The 23,510-nt window shown below is 37.1% G+C and overlaps 1 protein-coding gene across 2 annotated transcripts in view; it reads left to right on the top strand.

Annotated features, from left to right (window-relative positions):
- The window catches only part of LOC105226753 (3-hydroxy-3-methylglutaryl-coenzyme A reductase), a 50,865-nt gene extending 28,339 nt beyond the window's left edge, over nucleotides 1–22,526 (top strand). Inside the window, exons 1-7 of one of the 2 annotated variants that reach the window (XM_049449636.1) lie at nucleotides 5,147–5,392; nucleotides 13,321–14,228; nucleotides 19,433–19,520; nucleotides 19,614–20,189; nucleotides 20,385–21,721; nucleotides 21,861–22,230; nucleotides 22,302–22,526. In XM_049449636.1, coding sequence (XP_049305593.1) covers nucleotides 13,892–14,228; nucleotides 19,433–19,520; nucleotides 19,614–20,189; nucleotides 20,385–21,721; nucleotides 21,861–22,230; nucleotides 22,302–22,380 — 2,787 coding nt within the window. In that variant the 5' untranslated portion in view covers nucleotides 5,147–5,392; nucleotides 13,321–13,891 and the 3' untranslated portion in view covers nucleotides 22,381–22,526. Of the gene's footprint in view, nucleotides 1–5,146; nucleotides 5,393–13,320; nucleotides 14,229–19,432; nucleotides 19,521–19,613; nucleotides 20,190–20,384; nucleotides 21,722–21,860; nucleotides 22,231–22,301 lie in introns of those variants that run through there. The other variant, XM_049449635.1, reaches the window with a different exon arrangement.
- The last annotated feature ends 984 nt before the right edge of the window (nucleotides 22,527–23,510 follow it).

Genomic DNA, 23,510 nt, shown 5'->3' with positions numbered 1-23,510 from the left:
AATTCGGCATAAATTTTCAATTCGCTTTTTGTTTTTTGTTGTTTAGGTCTGCATGGATGTTGGGCAGACGTGCCTAAATGCGTTCACAGATTTAATCTAAACATAAAAAGATTAGCGCGCCTTTAAATGAGATAAAATTTTATATCTTTTATGACGTGATGCCATGTTTGCCGAAGATGGCGAGCATTGGATAGGCCTTCAGTTTTGCTTTTGCTTTTGCTTTTCTCATATTTTTTTCCACTTTTTCCAATGTTTGTGGTACAACGCACTTATCGCTTGAAGCACCCATCCACTCACACAAGCGGGCGCACACACAGGCACGCTCAACACTTTCGTTTTTATTCGTACTTGTGCGGCATCACTTGAGCTAAGCAAGTGAGTGTTCTTTTGCTTAATGCTTAAGATATGCACTTATGCTGCTATGCATTTGCATATGCGTGTGCTTAATGGTTAAATGCATCGAAATGCGTGTATGTGTGTATGTGAGTATGTTTGTGAATTCATAGTTCACGGAAAGCATTGTTTGCATGCATTTTGATATCCAAAGTCCTATCCATATATGCTAGCTTGAGTGCTTTTTACTCGTGTTTGCCATTCCAAAAATTGTATGTGACTTCGTAAGCGCAGTGCTCCGCCCCATTTCAGCGCTTTCGATGCCAGCTTATTTACTCTTTTACTCTTCCGTGTTACGATTTTACGTTCCCAAAAAGTGCTTACTTGCAAGAACTCTTCCCAAAATAAGTACACACGTACTTACAACATTTGTATACAAATTTATGTATTTCTGTCACTAGAGTATACATACATACATACATATACACATGTAAAATGAAATAAACAGCCATAAAATAAAATAGGACTTTTGTATAAATATTTATTGTATTGGGCCACTTTTGCGATTGCCTTTGGCCTCTAAGTTAAAAATAAAATAAAAATTACACAAAAGCCAAAATCTGTATTTCTGGAACTGTGCATGTATTGTAATGTAAACAAATCCAGTATACTTCAAAAATTGCAAATGTATTAACATTTCTCTGTAGGTACGTCACAAATCGTATATGTAATTGTTCAAATGGCGAAATATTCTCCAGGTAATGAATGCTATTTATACATATTCGAGACCTTTCGAAATATTCGACTGCGTAAATATAGTTTTAACATCGTAAATCTCCAATACCAGACTAAAAGATCAATAATATTTTGTTTGGAAACTTAAAACAACTTACTTACTTAACTTTTACATTTTTAAGCAATACACTAATTTCTTCAAAACATCAAGTACTCTTCTAAATACTATTTCTCTTGTCAGCAAACGGCGAATGAATACTTACCTTACGAGTATATCAAATCGCAAACTCGTTTTTTCGTCTTCCGTTATGCTGATCAGCAAACAAACTTCCGAGGCGAAACCGAATGCTTAATATCTTTGACAGATGAATATTGTATAAAATTGAAACCGCCCAACGGAAAACAGGAATACAGGGTCAGATCACAGTGCAGATGTTAAAATAAAACACCTTAGTCCAAAAAAGTGCTACTTACTTCATTATTCGTGAATATGAATAACATTGAATAATTCATTATTATTATTGTTATGGAATTTTTAGTATATTATATAATTTCTGGCCAATTAACACCAATAATTGGGCCCACAGACTCTTACGAAATAATTTTCGCCCGATTATCACATTCTGAGATTTTTTTTTTATCATTTTCCCATACAAACCATGTACTTTAAATAAATGCCTGATAAGCACACAGGCACATAAACCAATATGTAAATACAAAAGTACATATGTATGTATGTACATATGTAGATCTATTCTACCATAAACAACAACAACGTTGCCTTGGCGAAAATTGTTCCGACAAATTTGCAAGATATGTATGAACAAAGTGCTAACGGGAGGCCCAAACGATAAATGCCAAAGAATAAACCAAGTAGAAAATCTTAAATACAAATACATGTGCGTATGCAGATATTAAGGGAAAGTAAGAGCAACGAAATAATGGTTGTAGATATGTAAATAAGGGTGGTTCAACTTTGCTTACCAAACTTTTCCAAAATATTTGGTAGTACGTCATTTTTGAAATGTTTTTTTTTAGATAAAACAGTAAATGAATGGAGTCAGATCAGATTTGACATTAGAGCAGTATAAAAAGCCGCTGAGAAAATTTTCTGACCAATTGTCCAAATACTAATTTAATATTGTTTTATTGACCCATTTGAGCCACCCTAATGAACCTAAGAATATGCATACATACTTATATTAAATTCATATCATATGTGTATTTGTTGTTAGCATATTATAAATCCATTAGTGACTGGTCTGCTCGCTGGCAGTTTGTACGGATGCGGATGTGCGGATGTACACATACCAAATAATATGCATGCATATTAACATACACACATATGTATGTATGTATGTATGTATGTAAGTGTGTCCAGCGTGCGGGGCGTGTAGGTGGCCTATAATAGTGCAAAGAAACGCAATATTATGTTTGCTGGACTAAAAGATTCACTGGCTGGCTTCTCAATTGTGTTGGGTTGTTGTTGTCAAGTGAACAAATTTTTTTGGTAATTATTTTCGTGTTAGCTTTTAGCCAAGCTTGTTATTATTATTGTTGTAAAGACTTTCGTTTTCATAAGCAAAAAAACTGAGGGTGTGAATTTTACAAACAAACATACATACATACATGCATATGCATACATGTATAGTACATACCCGTATGTATTTATAACGATTTATTTTTGCAAACCTATATTCCTTGAGCAATATTATTTTTACAAAATTTTTAGTGTAGAAAAAAACATACATATGTATGTATGTATGTACATATGTATATGTATGTATGCCTTAAAACTATTTTGAATTCTCTTTAGCTCGTTCAAAATTTCGGTTCCATGGGTCCACATGAACACATGTAAATACAGATGCGTGAGTACAAAAGATGTGAAGCAGTTGAGCGTGTTCATACACCTTTCGCACAGTTGCATTTATGACCATTTTTACATTTCAATGCGAACGCTTAACAAATAATGCGACGGATGTTGTGGTCTGACCTCAACCTTAACTGTAAATTCTCATCGATGAACATTAAAAGGCACAACAACGACAATGAAAGCATTTACAATAGTATATTTGTATAAACATACATATATATATGATATTTTGACTTCACATTTGCATACGCATTGACTAAAATAACAGCAAAGTGTAGTGGGAAAGTGACATGCATGTACTTACATATGCATTTGTACATACATACATAAGTATCTTACATATGTTTTAGCTTACTGCTATATAGAATTTGTCGTTACAAAGTAAGATCGCTTTATCGATTTGTCAAATAAGTACGTGTTCAGATATATGTATGTGTATATATATCCATAGTAATTTCACATACATACATACATACATATGTATATACATATGTATGTGCATGTACATACATATAGTATCTAACTGAAATCATCTCTGACTGTTGGATGGGAAATTGGTACCTTACAGTGCTGCGGGCTATACTTAACACGAAAATCATTTCTCTTATCAGTTTTTCAATCCCATTCATTTACATTTGTATCTGCGTGTGTATATTACACCTGAATAAAGTGCGGGTAATTTTAAAAACAGTGAGGAAGATCCCTCCCCAATATGAACATTTCGCATGTAAAAATAAGAAGCGAAAATACGAGTAGGACTTTCAAGTTGTTATTCACAATACAGGGTTTGTCCGGAAAGTAATAAGACTGTATCGATTAAAAAAAATTATTGAACCAATCGTTACAATTCCTTAAAAGCTTTCAAAAGCTCCTTTTATGTCGATGCAGCGCTGCCAGCGCGATTTCCAAGCATTGAAGGCGTCACGGAAGGCATTCTCCGGAATAGCCTTGAGAGCCGAGGAGCATGCTACTTGGATCCCTTCTGTCGTCTCAAAATGCTTGCCTTTTATCGGCCTTTTCAAGCAAGGAAACAAAAAAGTCCGGTGGCCACAACTGGGTTGATAGGCGGCTGCGGAAGCGTTGGGATGCCGGCCTTGGTTAGGTAGCTGTTTACAAGAAAGGCAGTGTGAACCGGGGCGTTTTCGTGGAGCAATTTCCAATCGGCTGTGATGACTTTTCGGACCCGATTGCCCCTACGTTTAAGTCTCTTGAGGACTTCCACATAAAACTTGGCGTTGACGGTTTATCCAGGAGAAACAAATTCATCGTGGTTGATGCCTTTGACAATGAGCATCGTTTTCACTTTGGGTTTGTTTATTTATCAGCGACCTCTCCCTCCAAAAAGACCTAGTGCCACCGAAACCCACCACGTCTTACTAAAGCAACATCTGGGTAAGCCTGCTTATCATATCAAACGCCTCTGTCAGCTGAGTTTCACCAAAAATTTAATCGCGTACTCTGCTTTGACGAACGCTGCATTTTCGGCTTGCACTACTCACAGAAACATGTCGCGCCAAAATGTTTGTTCTGACTCTCCAGGTGCTCGTAGACAACTGACCAGCCGCTAGTTCGTTAGCTGGGAACGCCCTATACCGTATCCAGTCGGTGCGCGCACATTCCGAAGTTCAGTCGCGGCGGAAGAAAATCGGATTTATACTTTCCGGACAAACCCTGTATAAAATTGTATTTTATCGTCCGTAAGAAAGAGCTGCAAAACCGGGAGGTCATAAAATGAAAAGCAAATCCAGCAATACTTTTTTGTCGGTTTCGAGCCCAAAATTCAATTGTATAAAGGATTCACTTATTGGAAGCATTCGCAAGCACATGGATGTGACTTTGCGTATTTTGTGTGAGCTGTCATTGAAACTCGCTAAATGTCATAAATTTACTAAATCCGCAAAAACAAAAATAAATTAATAGCACTCCTTTCATTTGTGATTCGTAAGAAAACTGCATGAGTGCTATTTATGTATGTATGTATTTAAAGAATCCTGATTAAAAACAAGTTTGTTCTAGCCATCGTCCGATTTCAGATTTCTTACATTTTTTTATTTGCATTTAATGCTTATTCTTTTGTGCAAAGGCCCTGTTTTTACTGATGACGAGCCGCAACATTAAACTTGCACATATTAAGCATACAAACATCTGTGCATTACATATGAAAATTTATTGCCGTTAAAACGAAAACATGCATTAATCACCCAAGAATTCGCACACAAAATGAAAACTGCAATTTAAACTGTCACACATTCTCTTGTGGGATTCCCTAATGGAACTTGTTGTTACCGTCTGTGCGAGCACAAGAGTTATCTGAGTTAAAACCAGTCTTGCTGCGAAATTCGCATTGACAGACACTTTCTAGACGTTGGACTTGCTACAATTCGCTGTAAATGCTCGCCAGTTCCAAGACACGAGATCAAGTTCAAGCATCTGCGCAAATGTATTTATGTAAGTGTGTATGTATAGACGATTTCTTTTAACTCACTTTTTATTCAAAAACTTCCTATCTGCTCACTGCAATACCAGGAAAACGTCGTTCTGCTTGAGTTAACAGTTTAGGCTAAGTCTACATTGAATTGTATGAAATGCTTGTAAACATGCGCGATTTCCGAGAACAATTCAGCTTGGGACTTTCCCAATCATCCAACAAAGCATTATCATCGACATCAGTTTACTTTATTTTATGATTTGGATGACTATTGCTCCAGTTTGCATAAATTTTATGTTTTATAATTTCCGAAATATACACAAGTATGTATTTACATACTTTGAGTGTATCAAGAAGCAATTATACGCCACAAAAATTCAATTGGCCGATTCCTCACACACTGTTTTGTGCGTATGCATGAGTGTATGTATGTATGTATGTAGAAAATTAGCCTGACATTGCCGCGAACAGAGTTGACAAACGCACGAGTACCTTTTACACTAAAATGCATCGAATGAAAAATGTGTTACGAATACATTTGTGGTTACATTTTATTCTCGTATCTTGATTTTTCAACTAGAAATTACTATTTCAGAGTAAAATCTATTTCTACAGCAGCATGCAGAATATAGAAATAATGTACTCAAACATATTGCTTGTTATTGGTCAATTGACTTGCATCGTCATTGCAATGGTAGCACTAATCGCAAGCCAAAATGCTCAATTTGTATGCTTCGTCACACTCGCGAGCATTTACACACTTACTTACATATGTACATATGTATATATACTTATGCTTGCAAAGTTATTTTATTTATGGCCAGCATACATACCAAGTATATTTTTATGCATGCGACGCGGGCGCTTGCTATTTGTAGATTCTGCAGAATTTTCAAAAATGGAAAGCATTTCACTCTAAAAGTTGATTACTCATTGACAAAAGCGAATGATGAAAACAGCCGCGTGCCGTTGAAAATCATATGCATTCAACTCACGATAAGTTCGGCGATGTTTTGCCCTTCGTTTTGTTTTCTTTTGCAGTAATTGTGCGCGACTCGGTTGACGACAGATACTCGTGCGCCCAACTGTCTTCGAAATTGTTGTCACATAATATAAATTAAATGCTTTTCTACGAAATCACATCATTTTTGGCAATATTATTTTGATATACATATGTACATTCGTGTGTAAATATGTCAGCTCACACAATTCATTATCTCGCATTCGTAATTCTTATAATTTTAGCGTTGGAATTCGGTAATCACAAAATGAATTGTTTTCAGTGAACCTACAAACAATTCATAAATCGGTGGGGAACTTGTTAATTATTTCTTTCTTTATAAGGACACCAACACCAACTAATATATTGGGTAGTCGAAGAAGTCTTTTCGGATTTTGTTAATAAATGTCGTTGCAGTCCTATATCTCCAGTGCCACCAATCACATTGGGTCATTCCATATATTGTTGGAATGGTGAGATTTTAAGCTTCATATAACCAAAAAATTAAAATCGGGCCAGTTGAAAAAAAGTTACAGCTGTGCAAAAATGAGTGAAAATGATGGAGAAATTCGCCATAATTTGAAATTTTTGTATAAAAAAGAAAATAATGTCACTCAAGCACCAATTACATTTAAGAAGTTTATGGTAACGATGCTGTATCAGTTCGTGTACCACAACAATGGTTCGTTCGCTTCCGTTCTGGAAATTTCGATTTACACTGATGGAATGATATCTCTAGCGGAAAAATGGCAAAAAGTGGTCGAGCAAAATGATCACTTTGTGACGAATATCAAAAAATAATTTCTGATAGATTCCATTAGTTTTTGGGGTGGTTCGTGTTGTTCTTGTGGTATCGACAGAAAACATTGCTAAAGAATATTCGAGGATTACTGCCAAATGGACAGTCCTGATTCGGATCCGAGTCCGTTCATGTTACTTAGATCCGACTGTCGATTAATATCAAAACGCAGCACAAATATGAGGGGAAATTCGTCTAACTCTCTAGCAAGGGTATAAAATAATTTAATTTTTATCCAGATCAATTATGCTTTACGACTGACACTCCATAAAAACAGAAGAAACACTATCAAACCTCGTGATTTAAGCGTTTCTCATAGCCTCCTGTCAAGCCATAGCAATTCTCTTGGGACATATGTAATTATGTGCCTTAAAAAGGCTTCACTTTGCTATTAAAACTAAGCAAATTTACACGCGCTAATATTAAATTAACCTACATGTGTTTTATTTCCAGATCAAACCAGATTTTGGCACCTTATAACCTAGAAATAATATAAAAATAAATCAAAATGAAATTGAACTTCTGCTCCAACACTCACGACTTATAAATATATTCACCAAAGCCATAAGCTAAACGGGTCATATGGTTATTACGCCTAATAATTATATAATTTATTATATGCACATATGTATGTATGTATGTAAGAGAAATTATTGGTCAATTCCCAGGAAAAAACTTTACTTCTTTTTTAAACAATACTCGAACTTGTGCGAGTTTTTTTTACAAATTGGCAAGTGCTTCATTTGCTTTACGTTCTTTACAAACGTTGCATGCATCTGTTCCATTTACCGCCTGCAATTTGTTTACGTTCGCGTAACAATAAAAATAAAGTAACGTGCTTTCATTTCTTAATTAATTTGCAACATTTGCAATTGGCGTAAAATGACGAAAGCAAAAAAAACGTGTTTATTTTCATTATTTGTACACTAGTTGATTGCTAATCTAGCACAGGCTTTGATTAATGGTACAGTTTTCTAAAATTTTCCCTGATCGCAAATGTCATTTTTTATTTACCATATTTGATTGTATAAATTATTGATTATACAGACGTACTACGTAGGTAATAGAGAACTTACTTCTGTACAGCGAAATTTATTAATAAGGAATTAATTTCCAGAACACTGCAATTTTACAAAATTTTCAGTATGTATCGCTCTCCTTATGATCGTCATCCCTAAAAGCGAATTTTTCTATATGACGATATTTTTCTACATGTTTCATTCGTTTTTGATCTTGTAACGAATTATGTTTAAGAGTTTTAAAAGTTGTTTTATAGGAAATCGGGAATTAAAAATTTGATGATAAAAATCAATATACAAAAACTTTCGCATCAGTTCTCAGTTCGCAATTGATGTATAAGGCTGATAATAAGCAAATTGTGTGGAAAATTCCTGCCATAACTTTTCCCAACTTTTCATTGAAGACACTATTGTTCCTTTTTCTGTTAGTCAGGGCATATTATTCCGGGAAACTCATCAAAAATAATTTTATGTAAGAATTTCAATATCTCTTGTCGCATAGTACATTTCATAACCTAAATTGCAAAATAATGTAACATCAGTTTTCATAAGTTTACAGGCGCAGGAAAAACGGTGGAATAGAAACCACTCAAATTGAAAAGAAATGTGAGTTTTGGTAATAAAGTGGTTATATTGGGTATTTGGGTCGAAAAAGTATTTTCGTATTTTTTCAATAGATGTCGTAGCAGCCGTATACATATCTCCAATGCAACCAATCACATTGTGTCATACCATACAGTGTTGGAAAGGTGAGATTTTAAGCTTCATATAACCAAAAAAGAAATTAAATTCGGAGAAGTTTGAAAAAAGTTTCAGCTGTTCAAAAATGAGTGAAAATAATGAGAAATTCGCCATATTTTGAAATTTCTGTATAAAAAAGAGAAGACTGCCACGCTGATGGAAAAATGTCTTTAACGAAAAAATGGCAAAAAGTGGTCGAAAAAGATGTTACTTTTTTTTGTTCATTATTGTTTATTATATTGGTTACTCATATTAAAACACAATTTAAGTTTTGGTTATAAAATAGTTATATAAAAGTTATTATATCTGATTTTCGATTCTTTTTAATGTTATGCTTGTAGTTTCGTAAATTTTAGTAGATGATTTTTAGTATGTATCTTGAAAATGAGGCGTACTTCGGATTGTGCATGAACACCTTGTGACAAGAAAAGTGCCTCTGCTAAAAATAAAATTAGACTCATGATACGATAAACTAAAGACTAAAGATTATTCAAATGGTTGGTTATTCCAAGATAAGTTAAATTTAACGTATGTTCCGCATTTGTTCGAAACTAATAAAAGGTTAGTTGTAATAACAATAGAGCAATGTAAAACGGTTATTTCAAATCTTATTATACCTTTTTCTTATTTTAAACTCACAAAATTGCAAAGGAATCATCTTTCACCATACAAACTACATAGATAAAGTGAACAAAGACGAACATACTTATGTAACGGTACACGTAAACACGGTCATGAAGAATATTTTGATAACCAAAAAAGTTGCTTAGCAGTGATAAGGCAAAGAGAACACTCGTATCATTCATTTTCCAGTTTAAAAACCGATGAAAAATAGTCAGTAAATAGTTTTTAATTTTTTTCTCTTTAAGTACTTAATAAAGCGAGTATCCGATTTCAAATAATTTGACGAAATATGAGTATGAGATACTATGTATGTATGTAATACATAAATTGCCTTAAATATAATATTTTGAAATTCATAAATAAATGTAAACAGGAACACATTCCCATTACACATTCTATGCATAGCCTGAGCACTCACAACTTGCAGCACTGCTGGTGGGAATCCTTGCGTGAGTGGTTAACACTAACCGAGCTGCGAACGCCACAATGAATGCCATGAATACAGTAAATGCACCAAATATCGCACTTATACACACACATACACATGCAATACTTGGTATGTTTGTATGTGCATGCGGTTTCGCTTCACTCATAAGCGGCCGATTGATATTTGCCTCACTGATTTATTATTAAATTTGTGTCGCGTTGCGGCTGTCAATCTTTTTACTATAATTCGCTTTCGCTGGCCGTAACTCTTTCATAACTTATATGCTTTTTCATGTTGTTGTGACTCGTATTGAAATAATATTTGTTGTTAATTTTTCACGATGATACCGTCATTGTGCGGTGTTTAGAGATCCTAGTCACGTTGTAGTTGGATCGCTGCAAAAGACCCAACGCAATCGACACACAAACATACATACAACCATTTTGTGTTACATAGTTAAATATAATAAAAGATAGATACACTGCAACGAAATCAACTACTTCTGCGTTGTAACTAGTACTCACTACAGATGAAACTAGTCCGGCTTTTTATTTATTTTTTCCACATAGGCAACCGAAATTTTTACATGTCTCAAAAGATCTTAATTGCTACAGTTTAGTCAGCAGTACGTTAATCTTAACTAGTCCCAAGATTATAAGGAGCTATCCACTTTTATTTATATCCTTAAGAACAATTTTGACACTGAAGCCTTTCAAGTCCTTCCTGTTATCTATTTGAAAGTATGCATTGACTGAGCTAACTATTCTTCCCCTTCCCGAACCAACATGTTCCATAAATAGCAAAAATCTATGTTATATCAACTAGTTTGATTTGAAACTAGAACTAGTCCTTTTCTGCCTAGTTCGATGTTTTCTGCAGGGTAGCTATGCGGCACTCATTGAGTAGGCACTTCACTTGAAATAAATTGCTGCGATATCCATAATGATCAAATCATGTGTAGATGCGCATGTTTGGTGCATAAAAATGTCTGTGAGCACGGCTTTATGAAAGCGTTTCAATGCTGAAATATGGGTGTGACAAAACATTTGAAAGAAATATTTCAATAGCGACGTTAGTGATGACGATATATGTATGTGTGTAAATATATAAATATACATAATTGCAAAAACATAAATACCGCGCCGATATATCGTAGTTTTACAGATAAACTCTCTCCCTTGTAAGCCAGTGAGAAGAGAACGCCGGTAAGTATGAAATTTAATGTTGATTCTTATAATGCCATTTAATTTGATAGCCTATTCGATCATCGCAATAACTGTTGTAATCTAAATTGTCTGAAACATTGATAAAGCCACCACGAAAGCCCAGCACTACATACAACTACATGTTTATGTAGAAAGAGGAACGCTGCTGCCAGCAAAATGTCTGTTGATTTTCCTTCCTCATCCACAACACTTTCTTACTGTTAGCTATTAGAAATTATGTTATCAAAGCGTAATTCATAATAAAGTTATTGCTGCCCACAAAAGGCAGTGTTAATAAATCCACTCATCTCATTCGCTGTCTGTTAAATCTGGCAACACTGTCCATATATTCATCTGTGCATATGTACTCGCTTTACTGCAGTAAATTTAATCCTGCCATGTCACAAAGTCAATTGCTTTAAGCGTCTTACTTATTGCCGTGCAACCATAATCGGTAGCAACGAATTGCCGCTTTATTCCCGTTACACTTTTTCTTTTGTTCTGTGCTATTGTTATCTCTGAAGCTCAAGCTCTACAAGTTCATATTGATAATTTTGCATTCTTTCGCATTCCACTACAAAGTCTAGGTTCGGCACGCTGCTCTGGCTTACAAGACAAGCCGCTTACAATAAAATGTGCTTGCCAAGCCAATTCAACAGCATCTTGTCCATCTGGGCTATCTTGGCCATTGGCCACTTATAATTGGCAACGAATAATGCCACCAACCACCAAACGTTCCAGTAAATCGACTTCGTTGCCGCTGCAGTCGGAACAAAAGCGAGCCAAGTGTGAATAATAATGCGCGCACACACATACAACCACACAGATATATGTATAATGAAACGATGTCAAGCGATGATCGATAAACTATTCAATTGCGATACAATGTTGCACGCTCCGGTTGCCGTCTGTTGCACGGTGTTGTATGTTTTCATTTTTCGATTGTCAGTTTCCGTTGTCCTTGTGGCGGCATAAGTAAAGCACTTTGGGTTAGTGAACTCTTGCAGCACCGTCAATATTCTCACAATCACTTTTAATTATCATTATTTGAGTAGTTGGGAGCTTCGACTGTTGGAAAAAATCGCATAGTTCAATTTGCATATATGTACACAGCTACACACATGCACATACATATATACTCAATTATTCGGCTTCATGGAAATGTTGCAGCGGCAAATAAATGGACTACTTTTAATACCTACCTTTTTCCGGTATTTAAACTGAGTATATACATATGTACATATAATAAAGGCTATCCCGCGTAATTTGTTCGGCCCTTCTTTTTCCAAAATTTTTCAAAATATAAAATATTGTAAGAGTTCTTGAGAATCTAAACAATGTCAAGATCTTTTCTGAAATAGTAAACGTATTTAAGCGCCCGCATGTATTTTAATCATATGCTTCATCCTTACCACTACACCCTGAAGTTGATTTATGAAGTCCTCACAATGGCTGCCGGCAATTTGGCTTCTGTGGAAAGTAATTATTGCATTACTTAACAGTCTTTCGTTGAATCAGCTCAAATCGAAACCTTCTCATACACACCGTAGCAATGGTTTGGTGGTCTCAAGAACTCTTACAATACTAAAGCTAATAACTGAGTCTATCCTACCGATCGATTTTGAATACCCCGCTTTTTATACTGTTAATAACACATTTGTTTTTGAAATATTGTTTAAAAATTAGTTTCACGGAGCAAAATTCAATAAAATGCCAAAAATCTTGCGCTCGTACTAGAAAAATATGCGAGAAAATTAGAATATGTTATAATTTTATAAAAGAATGGTATATTTGTACATATTGGGTAGTCGAAAAAGTCTTTTCGTATTTCTAATCAAAATTCCAATTTATTTTTTTGTTATATTTATAGTGAAGTTTAATAATTTGGTTGATTTGGATGTACGCTAGAGACATTATTCCATCAGTGTAAAACTTTTCTGGTTTCTCGACGAAAAACACCGACAAGTAATTTTCACACGCTTCTCTTTGAACTGATTCCATATATGCTCATATACATATGTACATAAATACCTATGATATGCAAATTTACTATCTAATAAAACCAAGTATAAAATAAAGATCCATTCAACCATTTGTTTAACTTATAAATACTTTATTTTCATCTTTTTGCAGAACTTCGTTGACTGAAAATAGCAACTATCAAATCAAACTATTAACAATATTAAACAGATATTGGCGAAAATTGTGGCAGAACATCACCTACCTGTGAAAAACGAATCGCAAATACGCTGACACTTGAAATTGCACGCCAACATCCAGCGCACTCACGCTCCACACCTCGCCCCCAGCACACACACATACGCACACATGTGGATCGTTGCAACAGCTGCGCTAATCCATTAGAGGCAACGTATGTGATTGACTGACAACTAAAACTAAAATATTTATTCATCAATTGCGATAATTTGTTGTTTTCAACAATTTCCTACCACGCCGCTACATATACATACATATTTACCTTACCTGGCGCTTTTGCTTTTATTGAAAATTGCTGTTATTGTTTTTACTGTCAGCGGCAAATACAATACGCATTGTTGCAGCAAAATTGTGATTGCAAGTTACGACGGCAACAACAACAACAACAACAAGAGCAACGCGTCTCAACTTCAGGAATTTCTATTCAGAGTACACATTTCGCACATCGCCGCCAAAATTGTGCTTAAACCGGAGATTCGTCGCCAAAATGATAGGACGTCTATTTCGTGCACACGGTGAATTTTGTGCTTCCCATCCGTGGGAGGTTATTGTGGCGCTACTCACGCTGACGGCATGTATGCTGACAGTTGACAAGCAAGCCGGTGGTGGCGGCGTCGGCGCCGGCGTTGCCTCCATGGCAGCGTCGTCGGCAACTTCCAGTCGACATCGTCCCTGTCACGGTTGGAGTCAGTCGTGTGATGGTCTGGAAGCCGAGTACAATGCCGCCGACGTGATACTGATGACGATTGTGCGCTGCACGGCAGTGCTTTATTGCTACTACCAGTTTTGCAGCCTGCACAAGCTAGGTTCCAAGTATATTCTAGGTGAGTACTTACAAGAGTATGTGCAAGCATATGAAAAGTTTATGTTAAGGAACAGTTAAATTGCAAGCAAAGCATTGATTTTGGGAAAGTTTTGCTTTACTTAATAGAAAGCACAAATTTTTATTTTAAGGACTGCGTCGAATAAAATTGTCCGCTCCATTTTTTCCCCATATTGTGCAATTAAAATTTTTAAATACAATTTTTATCTTAGTAGCTCTGAAATAAATGCCAGAAAATATTATTAAAACTTTACAACAGAAACCATAGTGGTCTTTTAAGAAAATTATCAAAGAAGTAGGGACTAACCCTAAACCATTTCTCCCGTTATTAAACGCTTTAAGGAAGATGTGCGTATTGACTAGAATAAAGATTCTGGCGAAAGGAAGGGATCACATGATCGTGAGCACTTTTTTCAGCTACCTGGAAAGAATTTTATACAGCAGATTCTCGAGGAAATGTTACTGAAAAATTCAAAGCCAAAAATGTGACAAAATTTCCAAAGAAATTTCTTGTGTGGCAGACAATTTGCAGTTGTGACAAAGGAAGCACATCGGGTACTTGTGACTATAGCAAAACAAGCTTAGAGAAGTTCCAACGAAATGGAGTGATTTTAGTACCCAGAGAAACGAATTAACCTAACTTTCCAGAACTATGGCCGATTGAGTGATGCTGAGCTTTAGTAAAAAGGGTGATGAAGGCAACAAAAAAAGTGACCAAAGACCTTCAAGACTTTAAAAGAAAGTGGTCTTTAGCAGCTATGAGAGTATCGGACACTGCCATAAAAGCACTAATGGACGTGTTTCCGGAAAAAATTAAAAAAAAAAATAATATTTAAACATAATTATTGGGTTCTTCTCCCGTTTTTTTTCAAATTTTAAATAATTTTTTTTAATAAAATATTTTAGTTAATAAAAACCGGACTATTTTTTTTTTAATTTTTTTTCATTATTGTAACGGATACTTTTTTTCGACGCAGTCCTTATTTGTAAAAGATGGATGGAAGTATTATTTAGTCTTCTTATATCAGTGAACCTTTTTTTGAATTACAAATATAAACGAAAAACCCGGAATTTCGTTTAAATTTTTTAAATCCATTGATAAAATTGTCTAACGTCAAAGGTATTCACAGTGAGCATTAGAACAACCTAGGCAAGAAGAAAAAAGTATCAAATAAAATTATGTAAAACCCTTAAATTTCCTCTCCAACCCTTTTGCAAAAACCTTGTATTGCCAAAAATGCATACAAGAGATTGAGGAATCGGACAAAGAACCGGTATAAAGCAATTAGGTCTTCTAAAATAAAGGTAGAATAACAATACCCATGATACGTTTACAAAGTTATAGAATAGATGAAGCATCCGTAAATTGCCTAACATAGGTGTGTTTGAACAGAGAGGGAAGGATCGATGACGGCTTCAAGTTTTTTTTTTAATAAGTTAAAGCGTTTCCTGGCATGTTTTGGTTTTTGCATACTAGAAGCATTGTTTTTATCTCACACAATGTCGAAAGAATCAATTTACTAAAAATTAAAATAAAATTAATAAAAAATGTGTATTAATGAAATAGGTTTATTAAATTATCATTAATAAATTCAAGGTATACGTCATTAAAAACTGAGTCTAATCTACTTACGGTTTGATTCGTAGCATTGAACTTATTTACTAAAATGGCATCACTTAGCACTATTACGAGATGTGTATTCCGTTATACTATGAATACGTGCTAGAGATCACAACTAATTGCGAGCAATATTCACATAAACATATTATAGTGCATATCTCATTCGATATTAGTATTTGCTTCATTGGTTATTGACCAAAATAATGACCAACAACGAGATTATTCATTTGTTTACCCGGACTCTTGGAAGCATTGGCGAAAATGCGCATGCTTGAACGACACTTAAAGTGCCCTTAAAACGATTGTGCTCTTGTTCGCCTAGATTTGGGGGGTAATCACAGTTCAATGCTTCGCTGACAATGGTAAGGCTGTGGTGCTTTTATTTGCAGTTATTAAATATCGACGCACATGCGCAGTTTTACAATACCTTTATCATAATAGCAATTGTATTTGTTTTTGTTGGTTGGTGACCATCAACGTTGAGCGATTGAGTATTGGCCTCGAAAGGTATGATTGAGGTGTAAAATTTGCACTACTGACTGACTGATTGAAGAATATATAGCAATCAGATAGACAGCCAGACGGACGAATGGATGCACGGTCAGTCGCTAGCTGGCCTATGGCTATCTAATGGTAACCTTCAACTTAAACTGCTAAACACTATTTATGTGGAATTTGCCGTTTCGCTTGAGTTTTACACGCAATAATTTGTTTTGAGCGCGCTTTTTCAGTGTCGATGTACAATCGGCGACTACTTGTTGGTCATAATCATACCAACATCACTACATACATATATATGTACATATGTTACGAGCATAATAATTCATTTTCATATGTATGCACTCCATAACAGTGTGGCTGGCTACGCTTAGAAACCGAAATATTTACTGTACATAGGTGTAGCTTTCGCAAATTACAAGTGCAAGTGAGTTAATGCTAATAGAATGAGCTAACATTGTCTCAAAAGGCAAATATGTGGATGTTTAAACATAAAATATGATGTCAGCGTTGAGGGGTTTTGCTAGATCTATGCTTTAACGCTGAACCAAAAGTGAAATTATTTAGCCACGGCGAGCGTGAGACCCCTTTAAGTGTTGCTTGATTTCCCGGCTTGTGGCACTTCCTAAAAAATTATATAAAAATACGGTTATTCGAGCTCACATTCGTATTGGACTATGCTCTGAGAATGCCGTAACACTTGTTGAACAATTTTCCTAGTTTTGATTTATTTGAGTTCATTTAGTTAGCGGCAGAAAACCTTAGTCCAATTTTCATTTCAATGTCCATGCAAAAACCTCAGTCAACTCACACACACAAATGTACATATACAAACATAAGTGTATGTATAGTTTCAAAGCATGCACTGTTGCTGCGATTAATAACGCATGTACATACAATTGCGTATGTTCAATCGCGAATTCGCAAATCAATTTAATTGCAGTTACGTGCCGTATGGTAAACGTTCGTACGTGTGTGCGTGCGTGTAAGGCGTTTTCACTTGCGTCGTTTTATTGCCACCAAAAGTGGAGTATTTTAGTGAAACGACATTTTTAAAAGTGCTCACTCGCTCAGCATAGATATCCACTAAATTTGCTGTAAACTTCACACCGAAGGCCGTTTAACGTTCGCGCTCGTGTTTTAATGATCTCTAAAATCATTTTACTGCTGCATTGAAATGAAAGAATTAACAATGCTATTTAGTGCTCGTCAAACTGTTCAACTGTCAATGCAATTAACATTCGCATTTGCCTCTGCTACTGTAGTCAATGGCGCTGCAGCGAGGTTCTGCGCCTTCTACGCCGCAAAAAGCATAAAAACGGTTTGCATAAAACAACCGTTGCTAATACCTTGAGTTCTTTATTGAAGCAAACGCAAGTGGCTCAGCATAATCTAGAATGAGCACACATCTGTTGCCATAATGTTGGCGTGGCAAAAATCTCATTGGCACACACACGTATGTACATATATAGCATAAGGTAGTGACTTTTAGCCTACAGGTCCTATAAGCTGCGTAAACTCCATATATCCACTTTGTTGAATTCTTTAAGAAAGTTGTATTTGTTTAATGTTTACGGTTACAAAGTATGAGTGTATTATATATACATATGTACATACATATGTATATAGAAATATAAATGCATGCAGGTGTATTTGTATGTGTGCATATAGACGTCCTTAGTTTTATATCTTTCCTAAATACGGTGACAGCGCATAACTATAGAAGCTTTCCGCTGATTTATGACGCAAGGTGTACCAAGTGTGTGTGTGTGGGACTTATGGGCATTACGTTCATTGGTAATATCCATTAAGGCACTCCATAATTCAATGAGATTTTTAACATTCGTGTTTCCGGCAAACATTTTATTAGTGTGTCTAATCTTTACGGAAAAAGCTTTAAGTGAGTTTAAAGTTTTCATTTAAAGCAGTTTTTTTCCGTTTCTCAAAAGTTAGCTCTAAACAAGGTCCTTCGTATGTATTTCAGTTTTGTATGTATATTATCCACTGCAAGAAGTTTTCACACATTCGTTTCGATTGATTTAACGGACACCGTTCGGTGTGTTTAATGTGGGTACCTACTGACTACAGCCCTACCCCGCGGGGCTCAAATGCACAGTGGATCAAATTAATGAGTCCGCATGAGCAGGTTTGAGCGAACTGTGTGCCTGTGATGCAAAAATGCATTCAGAGGTCCATGACCCGTAAGCACAAAACCCAGACTCAGACAAAATCTGAAGTCTCGGTTACCCGTTTTTTCCCTCTCAGTCCGAAAAGTAGCTCTGCCAAAGGGTAAATTCCAGCCGTTGGACCACTCAATCCCAGCTTAGATAGTCAAACGAATCTTTGAAGACAATAAATATGCTAAGGACATACTTGTTGACATTTTCCCTAACGGCATTCTGGACATGAAACCAAGCATCTTCTTACTGCGTCCTTTCTTGAATTCATACTGCCTATCATATAGCTCCTGAAGCCGTTCAACCATAACTCTTTCCAGCACTTTACCAAGTACTGGAAGGAGACTGATGCCCCGGTAAGAACGAGGATCGGTCCTGATCTTATCAGGGGAATTCAGTAGAGGAACAACCCTAATTTAACGGACAGACCAAAATATTCGTACCGTTTTATAGGTAATATTTTTTTAAGGCCATACAACATTAGAACAGGCGGCGAACAGAACGTCATATGGCTAGATCCGAAGAATATTGTAGACACGGAAACAATTCGAAGTCCAATACCATTTTCATTAATCTGTGCCACTGTGAATTGTTCGGCTTTCGCATACCAAAGTTTTCTGGAACGGAATCTCCAACACTTTCCTTTGATATCATCAGAGTGTTAGCTTTCTCGATCATCCTCGTTTTACAGTCGTCCAAATCACTTTGTGTTTTTTTACTTCTTACGTCTTCAATAATCGTTGATGCATAACATAAAACATTATTTTGGGAATACCCTAGTGTTCATGTATTCTATTTGATATAACAAATACCTGTTACCTCTACATAATATTCGCAATCACATTTCGCATTCAGCATGCGCCGACCATTAAATGAATTGAGCCATTTATAATAAATTTTACTTCACAGGAATCGCTGGACTATTTACGATCTTCTCTAGTTTTATCTTTACGACGACAATAATAAAGTTCCTTGGCAGTGATATGTCTGATTTAAAGTGAGTAAAGCAATAATCAACTATACAATGTAAATTAATATTAGCGATTGAATTAATAATTAATCGAATTACATCTTTTCCTCATTCCCGCAGAGATGCACTGTTTTTTATGCTCCTGGTTATTGATCTCACAAATTCTGGCACACTCGCGCAATTGGCGCTCTTCGGCACGAATCAGGCCGAAGTGACGAATAACATAGCGCGTGGCTTAGAATTGCTGGGACCGGCCATAACCTTAGATACGATTGTGGAGACGCTTGTAATTGGTGTGGGAACGCTGTCGGGCGTGCAGCGTCTCGAGGTGCTGTGCACATTCGCCGTTATGTCGGTGATTGTGAATTATGTGGTCTTTATGACCTTCTATCCAGCCTGTTTGTCGCTGATACTCGACTTGTCACGCAACGGCATGGACATGTCGTTAGTGCGCGCTAAGGCCAAAGACTCCATACTATTGAAGGCGCTGAACGATGAAGAGCAGAAGACGAATCCGGTAGTGCAACGCGTGAAAATCATAATGACCACCGGTCTGATGGTTGTGCACATCTACAGTCGCATCGTCTTCTCGAACAGTGAATACGAGACGGTGGATAAGAAATTGACGCCGCAATTGAATTTGAATGCGAACAGCAGTCGCACGGAGTCGGGTGAAATTACGGATATGATCATCAAGTGAGTATAACACTTATGTTGATGGTGTAATATCAAAACGAGGCTGTACATTTTCTTTACATTTTTCACTGCTTCCGCCGGTTTTGACGTAGTGGTTTCTTTGGCTCGCCATTTTCTTACGATTACTTACCATAACATGCATTCCAATTTAATGAGTTACAAATCTAAATTCTCTGCATATCTATCTATCTCTAGATGGCTTACCATGAGCGCTGACCAGATTGTCATACTAATCCTGCTCATTGCTTTGGTGGTGAAGTTCATCTTCTTCGAACATCGGCACGAGCTGCGTGATCAACTGCGTCAGTCCACAGTCGCCCTTGTGGCAAAAACTTCCCAAACTCAAGCCTTGAACGAAGTTGAAGAGGCCGCCATAGTTCCCCCAATGACTGCCACTGTTGACGACTCGAGTCAAACCGAAATTGTTGGCTCGCTGCCTGAGCTCACTGTTACGCCTCCCGGCGCAAACGTACGCAGCCATCGCGCCCCACTATTCACCATCGAAGAGCAAAATCTCGTAAATGCATACACACAAACCGATAGCATAACCGATGTAAGCCAATTGCTGCCACTGGTGAAGCGTCAGGTCGAACCACGGCCGCCGCGCTCACTCCAAGAATGCCTACAAATTATTCAATCCACCGAAGAGGGCTGCAGCGCTGCCAATCTCACCGATGAAGAAATCACTTTAGTCGTTAATAGCGCCAGTCAACACTGCCCCTTACACAATATCGAATCCATTTTGGATGATCCGGTGCGCGGTGTGAACTTACGTAGGAAAATCATTTTTGAGCGTGCCAAAGTACCAGCGGAACGCATGGACTGCTTACCTTATCTGCACTTCGATTACCGCAAAGTGATGAACGTCTGTTGTGAGAATGTCATTGGCTACGTACCCATACCAGTGGGCTATGCCGGCCCACTATTGCTGGATGGCAATAGATATTTCGTGCCCATGGCAACCACCGAAGGCGCACTGGTCGCTTCTACCAATCGAGGCTGTAAAGCACTCTCGGTGCGCGGTGTCATTTCGCATGTGGAGGACGTGGGCATGACGCGTGCACCCTGCGTGCGCTTCGGCAGCATTTCACGCGCTGTGGAGGCGAAAAATTGGATTTACAATGAAAAGAACTATAAAAAGATCAAGAGCGAATTCGATTCAACATCGCGTTTTGGCCGCTTGAAGGAATGTCTGATCGCAATCGATGGTCCACAGCTCTACATTCGATTTGTGGCGTTGACAGGCGATGCCATGGGCATGAATATGGTATCCAAAGGTGCTGAGATGGCGCTGAGATGCATCAAAAAGGAATTCCCAGACATGCAAATCATATCGCTGAGTGGCAACTTCTGTTGCGACAAGAAACCGGCAGCAATCAACTGGATCAAGGGCCGCGGCAAATGTGTGGTAACCGAGTGCATCATTCCGGCTCAAACCCTGCGCACTGTACTGAAAACGGACGCCAAAACGCTGGTGGAGTGCAACAAATTGAAGAACATGTCCGGCAGCGCCATGGCGGGCAGTATAGGTGGTAAGTAAAAGATAAAAAACTTCTTTCTAATAAAATCCCAACAAATAAAAAATAAACCATATTTTATTTACTATTTCTGAAAACCACTTTTTTTTGTTTAATTTCCCACTAATTTTGCATATTCGTACTTATGTCGCAGGAAACAACGCACACGCAGCTAACATGGTGACGGCCGTTTTCCTAGCCACCGGTCAAGACCCCGCACAAAATGTGACATCCAGCAATTGCTCCACGGGCATGGAATGCTGGGGCCCGAACAATGACGATTTATACATGACCTGCACGATGCCCTCATTGGAGGTGGGCACGGTTGGCGGCGGCACCGGCCTGCCCGGTCAGGGCGCATGCCTGGACATGTTGGGCGTGCGTGGCGCTAATCACGCGCATCCCGGCGAAAATGCAAAGAAACTGGCACAAATTGTGTGCGCCACAGTGATGGCGGGCGAAATAAGTCTGATGGCGGCGCTGGTCAATAGTGACCTAGTTAAGAGTCACATGCGTCACAATAGGTGAGTACAATGCAAATGCAAACAGTATTGTGTGTGTATGTGTGTGCTTATTTTTGCGTTCGCATTCACAGGTCTTCCGTGGCTATCGCAGCAAGCAGCAAAGGAAGTGCGCTAAATGTAACGGTTTCGAGTTGCAGCAGCATCAGCTAAGGCCCCGCGCATAAATCCCACTTGTTAACCCAACAGTTGTTATTCAAATCACATTATTGTGCGAACATCAGTGGTACGCACAAAACTCGTTGAAAAGCACAACGGCAGCGCCGACTGTGGTCATCTGAAGAGCGATTGCGAAGTGCGATTGTGCAACAAAAACACAACAAAAAAAAACATTCTCCACTATCGCTTGAATATGTATCTACGAAACTATATAGAGTTGTTGAGCGCTGGCTGCTGTAACATAGGAAAGCATTTACAACCTTCACACATACATACATACAGACATAAGTATATGGGAGCAAGCATTAAAGTAAGAATCACGTGCAGCAAAAAAACTGATAAATGTTTGCAATTAATGCTTTAACACGTGTAGTAGGCAAATTACTACATATTTACATACATATACATACATATGATATATGTATGTACTTTGTAAAAAGCGGAAACAGATCATTTATATCACTAAGAAAAATCCAAATCAAGTAGTTTGTTAAATTTGCAACGACAATTGAATATATATGTATGGCATATAAATAAATTATATAATTAGATAGCAGTGAAGTGCAAAGATTTGCACCGATTAGCTCATACAAAGTTCACAGAGTACCAAACGGCTGAATGCATTTGCATGAAAGTAAACAAGAACAGAATGCATGGATTTTTACTAGCTAGACGCATTTAAAAAACTTCAACAAAGCTAACCTGTCAACTAAATGCAACTCTCCATGAAACACACACATATTCGACAACTCACCGGCAACATCGGCGCCCTACATCTTGTTTGCCTTTGCAGTGTTGCGATGCACAAAACAGGTGCATGGGCCAATCAGCGCAGTTCTAATTCACACACACATATACAAACAAAAACATACCCACATACATACAAACATATGACTATTTATTGTAAGCGCATACACGTGTACCCGCCATTTGTATCCGAATACCTGCTCCTCTCCAGCGGAAGCCTTGCATTCGTTTTGCGATCGTTTATGCTCGTTGCAATTGACCATTATGCATTCTAATTTATTAATGTGGCGAAAATCGTTTCAAGTTTATTTTATTATTTTATGTTAAAAATACAGGTTTCTTCCTTAATTTTGGTTTTATTTAATTTAAGCATGCAA

The sequence above is a fragment of the Bactrocera dorsalis genome, chromosome 2 (assembly GCF_023373825.1).
Source record: "Bactrocera dorsalis isolate Fly_Bdor chromosome 2, ASM2337382v1, whole genome shotgun sequence".
In the NCBI taxonomy this organism is placed as follows: Eukaryota; Metazoa; Arthropoda; class Insecta; order Diptera; family Tephritidae; genus Bactrocera; species Bactrocera dorsalis.
This window is presented reverse-complemented; position numbering and strand designations above follow the sequence as displayed.